This window comes from Mobula hypostoma, chromosome 2 (genome assembly GCF_963921235.1).
Source record: "Mobula hypostoma chromosome 2, sMobHyp1.1, whole genome shotgun sequence".
In the NCBI taxonomy this organism is placed as follows: domain Eukaryota; kingdom Metazoa; phylum Chordata; class Chondrichthyes; order Myliobatiformes; family Myliobatidae; genus Mobula; species Mobula hypostoma.
Window position 1 is genome coordinate 19,767,783 of NC_086098.1, and position 11,729 is coordinate 19,779,511.

The 11,729-nt window shown below is 41.4% G+C and overlaps 1 protein-coding gene across 1 annotated transcript in view; it reads right to left on the bottom strand.

Annotated features, from left to right (window-relative positions):
• The window catches only part of man1a1 (mannosidase, alpha, class 1A, member 1), a 488,943-nt gene extending 477,668 nt beyond the window's left edge, over positions 1-11,275 (bottom strand). Inside the window, exon 1 of the mRNA XM_063033881.1 lies at positions 10,429-11,275. Within this exon, the coding sequence (XP_062889951.1) occupies positions 10,429-10,950 (522 nt within the window). The 5' untranslated portion in view covers positions 10,951-11,275. The remainder of the gene's footprint in view (positions 1-10,428) is intronic.
• Positions 11,276-11,729: the final 454 nt, after the last annotated feature.

Consider the following 11,729-nt stretch of genomic DNA (forward strand, 5'->3'; position numbering starts at 1 on the left):
CAATATCCCAGAAATCGATTTTGTGTGTGTGTGTGTGTGTGTGTGTGTGTGTGTGTGTGTGTGTGTGTGAGAGAGAGAGAGAGAGTGTGAGTGTGAGTGTGAGTGTGAGTGTGAGTGTGAGTGTGTGAGAGTGTGTGTGTGAGAGTGTGTGTGAGAGTGTGTGTGAGAGTGTGTGTGAGACAGAGTGGCAGAGAGAGAGTGGGAGAGAGAGAGAGAATGGGCAGGGAGAGGGGGGCAGGAGAGAGAGTGGGGGCGAGAGAGACAGAGGGCGAGAGAGAGGGCGAGAGAGAAAGGGCGAGAGAGAGAGAGGGGGCGAGAGAGAGAGAGAGGGGGCGAGAGAAAGAGGGGGCGAGAGAAAGAGGGGGCGAGAGAAAGAGAGGGGCGAGAGAAAGAGAGGGGCGAGAGAGAGAGGGGGCGAGAGAGAGAGGGGGCGAGAGAGAGAGAGGGGGGCGAGAGAGAGAGAGGGCGAGAGAGGGAGAGAGGGCGAAAAAGGGGGCAAGAGAGAGAGAGATAGGGGGCGAGAGGGTGAGAGCGAGCGCCATGGCAGAGTGTTCCAAAAAAAGAAAATATAAAATGTACGTCACCCCAGACTACACTAATGTGTACCCCTGCCTAATAGGGGTCAAAAATAATGACAGTGTTGCTGGCTGCACTGTTTGCAACAGTGACTTTTCTATTGCCCATGGTGGGTTAAGACTGTAAAAGACATGTTGAGATGAGTTTAACAGGTGTCATTCGTTTATTAGCATAGCTAACGTTATTTAAACTAGCTGGCTAGCTACTAAGGAGCTACTCTATTGCAGACGTGGACCTCTCCTGGAAGTTCCGGGAGTCTCCCACAAATTGATGGTGCTACCTCCCTGAAATGAGTTTTTGCAGGGTGGGATGTCTGCAGTGTCTAAGGTAGATGTGGGTGGAGGGGTGGAAATTAGAATCTGTTTGCTGGTGAGTGCTTAGTCCTAAACTATTTAATTAAGAAAATTGGATTCCATCAGCTATTAAATACAGTATATTGCAATACTGCAGTATAGGTCAATTTTATTTATTCAGGATTGCATCAGAATGGCAAAACAAACTATCATAGAATAAATACTCAAATGAATTAAAACAATTTCTATCATTGGTATCAGCTTTACTTCACACCTTAAGCAAATACTGGTAATTGTACTGCCGACTTCCAAAGGAAGAAATTTCCCAGGACAGATTCAAGCTTCCTAATTTTGAAGTGCAGCTGCAACATCCTGATGTCAACTTCAAAGAAAACACTGCTTACAACAATAATCTCCAAATATAAAGTGTTGCAATTGGAATTACACATTGCAGTTGATTTTGTTCCGGTAATATTTCGATACTGCTGTACAAGTAACTTGATAATGTTAAGAAAACTTGCATTTGCACAGAACTGCTGGTAGTAAAATTACCCATTAGCATTGCACAGAGGCAGCAATGAACAATACAAAAAAATTAAAGGAGACAAACAAAAGCACAATTGGACAGAATTGGAGGAAGTTTTTGAAGCAGGTACCCATACAAACAATGATAGTTTAAACAAAAAGAGGTGTTTAATTCAAGAATTGTTGACTGCTAGGCAAAGTGATAAGACTAAAGATGAGAGCACAGCTTTTTAGAACAAATTAGACTAATTGCAGAATAACATGTGCTATCAAAGGTGGAATGGCCCAATGAGTAATTACATAGAAAGAATGATAAGAAAAGTTTATATGTGAAAACAGTGCACCTGCAGATGGCAAAAGTACATTGAGTGCCAATGGCCCTTGATGTGCTGAATGGAGGTGGTGGGGTGATGCTTACGTAATCAGATGGTATAAATGCTACAAGATAGAAGGGAGCTTCTCAAGGAACCAGTATCAGTATGCAATGATTAGATCAAACATAAGCAATCGCTACACTTAGACACAGACATCAACATCTAACTAAATGGGCAAACAAATAAATTATCATGATCCAAGACAAAATTCCTCGTAGCTTTATAAAAGTTCAGGCTTTCTCAAAGCAAGTCAGTTTGTGTTACCACACCAAAAACTACATAAATTCAAGCAACACACATCAAAGTTGCTGGTGGACGCAGCAGGCTAGGCAGCATCTCTAGGAAGGGGTACAGTCGACGTTTCCGGCCGATACCCTTCGTCAGGACTAACTGAGGGAAGAGCTAGTAACAGATTTGAAAGTGGGAGGTGGAGGGGGAGATCCAAAATGATAGGAGAAGACAGGAGGGGGAGTTCAAACCTGTCCAACCATACACTGCATTTGAGATCAAGCAAATTGCTTACACCATTCTCCTGCCAGTTCGAAGGATTAATATATGACACTGTTAAACCGTCACATTCTAGGCAATACTAGATTCATATACCATTAGAATACTTGGCAGCATTAAGATGCAGGGATAGGCAAAGCACAACTTTGCACTTGCATGACTATAAGCTGTTGCTAACAAAGAAAATAGGTACAGTAGTTCAAAATCTTTGGAGTTTTTTCAGTTGGTTCTGACGGACTTGCATGGAAATAATGTTGGAAATGATCTTACATCGTTAGTCAGCTTTTATTTGGGTCAAGCAAGTTGACAGATGAGAAATTTTATGTCAAAAAGTTCATCGATTCAATAACCTAGAATTTTAGCTAACTTATTTAACATTGTATGATATTCTTCTGGTCATCCATAAACTGCCATTACATTGTCTTCAGAATACTGATCTATAACAAGTGACTTCTTTCTTTGAAGGGGATCCACAAGTTTACATTGAGGCTTCAAGCCAGCTTGTATCACTAGATTCTAAAAACACAAGCATGCATCTGCTGCAAACTGGAGGCCTTTCCTTCTCTCTCCGTGCCAATACAAAGCAGCTGCAATCTGCTTGGTTCAGACACCTGACAGCATGTAAAACCATGAAACCGTCAACTGACAAACACAGCAGAGAACACACAAAAAAAATCCCCAAATCCTTCCAGCAACTACAAATCTGTTTATTTTCAGGTAAATGAAAAGTCTAAAAATAAAAATGACCAATCTGCAGAACTTCTATCAAACTAGTAAACATCCTTACAGATGCTGTGGTTAAAACAGATTTTGAAAACTAATTGCTGAAAATATTTCAAATTATTAAAAAAAACATAAATGCTCATTAAATCTTGCTACAGGCAAGACAAATTCACAATGCAGCCTTGTAGCACGCTTCTAATCAGAATCAGTTTTAATATCACTGGCATATGTCATGATATGTGTTGTTTTGCAGCAGCTGTACACTGCAATATACATACAATAATAAAAACTATAAATTACAAAAAGCATACATAAAAAAAGAAAATTAAATAAGTTGTACAAAATGAGAGAAGAAAACAATACTGAGGTAGTGTTCATGGGTTTATCGTCCATTCAAAAATTTGATGGCAAATGGAAGGAACCTATTCCTGAAACGTTGAGTATGTCTCTTCAGTATGCTGTACCTCCTCCTTGATGGTAGCAATGAGAAGAGGGCATGCCCTGGTGATGGGAGTCCTTAATGATGGGATGCTGCCTTTTTGAGGTATCACATTTTGGAAGTGTCCTAGATGCTGGGGACCCTAAAGCCCATAATGGAGCTGGCTGAGTTTACAACTTTCTGCAGCTTTTTGTGATTCTGTTCAGTGCTGCCTCAACGAATATCACTGGGTGATAAGTCATTGAGGAGGCTCACCCTGCTCTTTCTGGGCAATGGTATGACTGCCACTCTTCTGAAGCAGGTGGGAGCTTCCAACTATAGCATAAGAGATTCTAGATGTCCTTGAGCACACCCGCCAGTTGGTTGGCACAGGATTTCAGTGCCCTACCAGGTACACCATCATGGCCCTGTGAAGGTTCACCCTCTGGAAAGATGCTCTGACATCAGCCTCCGAGACAGATATCAGAGGGGCACCAGATGCTGCAGATATTTCCACAAGAATAGTTTTATTCTCCCTTTCAAAACATTTACAAAAGACACTGAGCTCATCTGTGTGTGAAGCCTCATATCCATTCATGACGTTAGGCTTCACTTTGTACAAAGAAATAGTCTGCAAACCCTGCCAGCACTGACATGCATTCTGTCTCTAACCTTAACCAGAAATTTTTTTTTCCCCACTCTTAAAATAGCCTTCTGTAGGTCTACCTGGATTTGCTGTATAGTTCTGGAACATCGCTCTTAAATGCTACAGATTTAGTCCTCAGCAGACTATGAATCTCCTAGTTCATCCAAGGCTCTTGGTTTGGTTTTGCCTGGTATGTTCTCAAAGGCACATGCTTATCCATACAGGTCTTAATGAAGGGGCATATTCAGACTCGAAAATGATTCCCTGATTACCGTCCAGTCTACAAATTCACAGGATTCCTGGAAGTGCTCCTCCACTTCCTTAACCATACTTTTTTGGTCCTCACCACTGAAGCTGCAGTGTTTAGTCCAACTATATGCTGGGAGTAGAAGAGCAGGCAGGTGATCTGACTTTCCGAAGTGTAGGCATGGGATGGCACAGTAAGCGTTCTTGACGGTGGCATAACAGTGGTCAAGTGTGTTGGCTACTCTGGTTCCACAGCTGGTATGTTGGCAGTAGTTGTTCAGCGACTTCTTCAAGCTGGCCTGGTTGAAATCCCCCGCGGTGATAGTGAAGACATCAGGGTGTGCAGTTTCGTGACTGCTGATTACATTGCTCTGCTCTTCTAGTGCCTGTCTGACATTGGCCTGAGGTGGAATACACACCCTTACCAGGATGATGGCAGAAACCTCCCTCGATATTTGACTACTAAATATTCCAGTTTGGGTAAGCAGGACTGAGCCAGAACTGCCATGTTTGTGCACCACAATGAGTTGATTGTTAAGCACACTCCACCTCCTCTGCCTTTTAAAGACTGAGCTATCCTGTCTTTGCAGAGAATGGTGAAGCCATCAAGCTGCAGCACTGTATTCAAAATTGCTGGTGTGAACCACGTTTCTGTGAAACAAAATACATGGCAGCCCCTTATGTTCCTCTGGTACAGCAACCTTGCAAGCACAAATTCGGAAACCATGGAAATCACAAAACAGGGGTATTTCTGGATTTTTCATCAAGAAGATAGGAAGGAGAGGGGAAGAGTTGATGCTGCTTGCTGCCGTTTGTGCATGGAAGCGAAGCAGGGGTCTTTGGGGTTTTTACATTTTTTTTGTCATTCATTCTTTGGGATTTTTCTTCTGTTTCAAGGATGTCTGTGGAGAGTAAGAATTTCAGGTTGTATATTGTATACATCCTCCGATATTAAATGGAACTATTGAGAGTGTATACAGGAGTAGGGTGTGCCTGTCAGAGTGTGAGCACCAAAGAACAGGGAATAGCTTTGACTGGAATTCCCCTCAGGTGCTGGGGCAGATTAAGTATCCAACTATTAAACTATAAAGTAGTCACTTGCAGTGAATAGGCAATATTCAAAGAGCGTCACAATGCAGCTCAGTAAGAAGGCCTAAGGTGGGAAGTAAGTAGCAGCAAAGGTAGTCATGGTTAGAACAAAGATATAGCAGAACATAAATGTGAGAGTGATGGGGTTTACTATTTTTCAGGTTATAAGTTGTCTTCTACTGCCACACAAGGGACCTAAAGATGTTACTGAACCATATAACTAAGGGGACTTTTTTGTGTTGGTTGAAAGGGAAATTCGGCAATGAGGGGGGAGGGGAATCTGAATCCCATGGTCCATTTTAGTACTGACAACATTCCAACTGAGGGACATCAAGTTTTAAGAGGTAAGCAAAAGGCAGGACTTTGTGAATAAGATTCTCTGTATCACATAGGAACAAGTTCAAAACCAGGCAGAGCAGGATAATAAACACGTGATTAAAAAGCGTAAGTGAAACGGAGTGGTCTTTTTGGAAGCAGTTCCAAAGGAGCAGATACCACCTCAGCTACAAAAAAGGGACATGTTCTCATAGACAAAGATAATAAAAAGGTTGCAATCTCTTTAAATAATTATAATAGTGTAAGAGATTTATAAGAAATTGAACAAACCTATAGTATTGACAACACAGGAGAGGACTGAAAAAGCAAACTATGAGAAAGCAAAGTAGAAATTGCAGGAAACATTCAGCGGGCCAGCCAGCATCTGTGAAGAGGGAGAGACAGAGTTAACATTTTAAATTGATGATCTTTCAATGGACACTTCACCTATCATTCCTTTTGCCATTTAATCTCCCTGGCCTCCAACCCATTGTAAATCTTCTTGTGCTCCCTTGAAAAACTTTGGAACCAAACTGAGATTGCTGAAATATGGCTGTTATTATATATTAGGACTGGGAATTAAATGAAACATGAATATAACATGTTCAGAAAAGAGGGACACACAACAAAAGTATCGGCGTAGTTAAACTAATTAGAGATAAGATAAATGGTACTACCAAAAATGTGACACGGCCATCTATAAATCAGAAACAAAATCTGCCAGGATGAGGTTAAAAGACAACTATAATGATAGGATTTGTTTTGAACAGCTCTAATACCAGTGGACTGATGGGAAACAAAAATCCCACTTTTAAGGAGAATGACTGAACATGCTCAGGAAACTCTAATGAGCTTTAACATGCGCAGCAGGAAAAGTCATGGAATTTCTCCTCAAAGCTGAAAATGAAGGAGCATCTAAATGAAAAAGAAGTTACAGATTTCAAAATGAAATCACCTTTAATGAATAACATCAAGTGTACTGTACCAAACTGGGCAAAAGTTATCCAGATTTCAAAAAAAACTTTTGGCAAGTTGATACGTTGGAAGGAATAAAAGTACAACATGCAGTGTTGAGCACTGGTAGCAAAAAGGGTGGTGTGCAGCTGCAAGAGAAAGCATTCAGTGTTATGGTGCAAGATTCCTGAAGGATCACAACTAGAAGCACTACTATTCATAGACTTATATTATCAGAAAAAATGATCTATTCAAAAATAATTGCAAAATAATTTAGTGTTGTGTCTACTTTGCTATGTATAATTTAATTGAAGTTTCTGTTAACTTATGCTTGACATGTTTACAATGTACTACACTGATGCATAAACCAACTTTTATGGCATTAATATCCTGTGTTTGTATGCCTCTGACAATAAACTTAAACTTAAGAAAACTAATTGCTATATTTATGAACAATGCCTATTTTGTGGTCCTGAGGTGGAAGAGTACTGAGAAGAGCAGCAACAAATTAAGAGATGATAAATATACTAAGGATGTGTATAGAATTCAGCAGTTAATTTAAATTCTAACAATGTGAGTTTGAAAAAAGCCACAGTAGCACACATTCTACTAGTGAAGTACGAATCAAAACAGGGAGAGGAATGGGTTAGGGCTATACTTTTTGGAACGTAGAAGATTGAAAGGAGATTTGATAGAGGTATACAAAATTATGAGAAGTACAAATAGGGTGAACGCAAGCAGGCTTTTCCCACTGAGACTGGATGGGACTACAACCAAAAGTCATGGGTTAAGGGTGAAAGGTGAAAAGATTAAGGGGAACACAACGGGAAACTTCTTCACTGAGTGTCATGAGAGTGCGGAACAAGCTGCCAGCACAAGTGGTGCATGCAAGCTTGATTTCAATGTTTAAGTGCTGTTTGGATACGTAAATGGATGGTGGGGTATGGGGAGCAAAGGTCTCTGTGCAGATCAATGGGACTAGGCAGTTTAAATAGCTTCAGCATGAACTAGGTGAGCCAAAGGACCTGTTTCTGAGCTGTACTTTTGTATGACTAAAAGACTAATCAAGATAATTAAAATAATTTAAACATCGCATTTTATTTCTGGATTTTAAATAACAAAGTTATGCTAAACTTCATTCAAAACTTGCTTTAGATTACACCACTGCTCTGTCATAACAGCACAAGAAGTTGGGGATTCTGCATGAAAGATTTACAATGAAGATACCAAAAGTTGATTAGCTGTCTGAGCAAGAAAAAGCATCCTGTGTCTTTTGACGGAAGAGATAAGGTTGAGGTGACTTAGTAAGATTTATCTAATCTTGTGATGAGCTCCTCTAAATCAATGATTTAGCCTCTGAAATCAAAAACTGTTCCAAAAGTCTAGAGGATACCAAATAAAAAAAAGTGTAGGGCTGGTGGGGCTAAGGAGGAGGGCAGTGGAATCAATACTCACAAGAGCTTCAAGTGCAGAACATTAATAAAGTTGCCAGATGGGTGCATAGTCATCAAATGAAGTTGATCAAAAGGAAGAATGGCAAACTCACATTACTTGGAAGTTGCAAATTCATGTGAGGCTCCTGAACAAGGAGACCACAGAGCACATAAGGCAAATCAGTAGAAGTTGTACTAAAAAGGTTAAGGCCATAAAATAAGCAAACCAAACATTAGAACACATTTCTACAGGGCCATAATTGAAAAACGGTGAAATTAAACTGAACCCATGATCAATCTTGATACAACCACATTTAGAAGATTGCAAATAATGCTGGTCCCTGTGTAATAGAATAGTGTGGCACAGGAGAGGGTGCAGAGAAAACTCATAATGCTAATTTCAGAAATCCAAGGTATACATATATCTCTAAAAACCAAGGAAGTAGTCTCTTTTCCCTTGAGAAAATGTAGCAGAGAAAAGACTACATGATTATGAAACATTTTGATGAAAGTTTAAGTAGGGAAAATATTTCCACTTGTGGGAAGATCATAACTAAAAACTAAGTTCCTAAGAGAGTCAACAAGAAACCAATACAGGGATGTGGAAAAACTACTTTATCCAAAGAGTGGTGAAATCAGGAACATAATACATAGAGAGTAGCTGAGGTGAAAGCATTTATTTAAGGACAAATCACATATGCAAACAAGAGAAAGGAATAGAGAGATAGCTGATAGATTTATGAGCAAGGATGCTAAGATGCTCCACTAGCAAGAATTATTTGGGCAAATCGGCCTGTTACAGTCAAATACACTGCATCAAATGTAATTCTAGGTATAGAGCAGCGTTCCGTCAAGGTGGATGGTAAAGAGAAGGCAGTGAAGGATGGAGATCAATAAGTATAAACATCCACAAAACGAAGAAAAAGTTGTCTCCAACACCCAACAAGGAAATTCTTCATCAGGAGGAAAAAATAAATTTATATTATATTCTGAAAATTATACTTCTGACTCTGCTTCATATTTCTAAATACAATAAATCTTGATTATTTGAGCACTATTTAAAAAAAGCATAAAGCTGCTTTTCTACTGTATTTTTGTTTTCTTTCTTTTCTCTTCACTTACACATTTAAGCCCCTAATAAGAAACTAATTTGAAACAAAGCCTTTCCTAAATGACTGAGTTAACTGCCTATTTATTGGACTGAATGCCTAAATAACTATGGCTGGGAAGACGGCAAAACCTCTAGGTCTTGCTTCACTTGCTACACAGACCAAAAAAATTCAAAATAAATTCATAAACCACACATATGTCTATCCCACATCAGGCATAGCTGTGTACAAGTGGTTTCCTGGATAATTCTACAATTGTATTTAAAGCCATTATTGCATATAATGATAGGAGATAAAAGACAACGTGGATTACTCTCTACAAATGTGAGCAAATGTGGCCCACCTTAATATCTGTCCAAGTGTAATTTTCCTCTTTGAAAACTCACCAAAACACTTTTCTAGCAACACACGGTCGCCTGGAGTTGCCAATATTAGCGGCAACTTCATCAGCTAGGAAGAACAAGTTCAGCCCATTCTTCAACGTCACTTCAACTATTTTCCCGCAGGGATCAATAGCCAACCATCACCATCAGGTACATTAACAAGAAAATTCCCCAACTCTTCCCACTCGGACGTGCCCAGATATGAAAGAGTTACTTCCCAGGCTGTATATTTAGGATATGTAAACAGAATCGGGGAAATAGGCGCTCTTTTAAGAAAATAACATTACCGTACTCCGACCGCTGAGAACAAATTACTTTAGTTCCACGTTTGTAAGGACTGATTTCTGTCTATATCAAGCGTTATTCAATTTTTTTGTTTGCAATCCAAGATATTAAAATGAGCATAAATCATTTTAAATGCATAAATGGTTTAGAGAATTTGAAGCTCTTGTTTCCTACCCATTCCCTTGTCACGCTGCAGGCTTTCGAGTGACGTTTTTTTGTGTATTAAAGGCGTCATATAAATATAATTGAAGGGTGTTTTTAAATTTCTACACACATCTATATAGCAGATTTAAAGCCCCCGGGAATCCACAGCCTTCTTCCTTTCCATTTAAGCAGCCTAGCGTTGTGGAGTGCGCGACTCTGACACAACTCAAGACTTGCACAGGGGAGCTGACTCCAACACCGAAAAGACTGATGGAGGAACGGTCGCCTGAAGTGCCCCCAGAGACTCAGCAGTAGGAAGTTGACAGCCCTTACACTGCGATTGCACAAAGTGACGTGACCAAGGGGGTAAGGAAGCAAAGAGAAGACAAGTAATCCCGAGTGCTGTACCTCTTTGATCTTGGCTTGCCTCTCTCGCGTTTTAGGGTCGCTCGGTTCACGCCCTGTTGCGCCCACAGGTTTGCGGAAGACGAAATTCGACAAGCGCGGAGCCCCTTCTTTCCTGCTGGCCGAATCCTGCACAATTTTCTGCTTCTCCTCTCTGATGTCCTGCTTTATCTGCTCCGGCAGTTTCTGCAGGGTGTCCTTCGCCTCGCGCAGAGCTTTCTCGTGGTCCTCGCGGATCTTGCTCAACTTATCGCTCTCCAACTCCCTGCCGCCGTCCAGCTTCGGTCCGCTGCCTGCCATCGAAGTCTGCTGCGAGTGGAAAAACACCCCGCTCAGCAGCTTGGATGAGTCCGGTAGAAAGAAAATCGCACCGAAGCACAGAGTGATAAAACCACTGAAAACTAAGAGCAGCAGGAATTTCTCAGTCAGTCGAAAGGCGGGCCGGTTGATTAAAACCGAATTGTTCGTCCCTGACTTCCGACTAATACTAGGATTAGTAAAAGGCAATAGAGTTGTCGTTGGCATTTCTCTTCCTTGTATTTCTTGTCGTTAAGATCGAGGAAGTAAGAAACTGCTCAATACTTTAAAAAAATGTTTGAGACTTTTGTCAGTTGCTAGAAACTACAAGAGAGAGGCTTTATCCTTGCGGATCTCTGAAAGGGGGGATGCCTGAGAGACTGAACTGAACAAGTGGGCAGGCTGCTGCTGAATGCATCACCTGTCCATGGTGTAACACGTCTGCATTACAACTGGCGGCAGCGAAAAGGAAAGCCCTGGTACTGAGACCCAGCGCACAAGCCCAGCCTGAGACCGGGAGTCACAGAGGAAGCCCGCCCCCGCCCCGGGAGGGACAACGGCCTCAACCTATCGCGCGTCGCCAGCCGCGGGCTCCGGGCCCGTGTTCCAACGCCATGTCGCTGAAAGCGTGCTCGACCAATACGCGCGCTCGGGGGGCACAATGGGAGGAGGGAACGCGCGGCCCTTCTTCCGTACAGGATGACAGCGCCGGGCGCGCGCGAGGAACTGGAGAGATTGTTTGTATTCCACCCAACACAATGTCCTTCCAAGATCACCAAATGAAACTTAATTCTTCACGCCCTCTCTCGCTTCCGCGTTCCAGTCCCTTCACCATGCCTGCGTTATTTAAAATACTGTATTCCAATTCATTATTGATTCCGCTCCCCACTCAGGAAGTCTCTCTCACTTTCTGCGTGCCACTGCTGTAAATCTAGTATCAGATGTTATTCTATAATCTGTTCTCACCTCGTTTCTTGTTACGTTTTGCTTTCAAAAAATGTGCATCG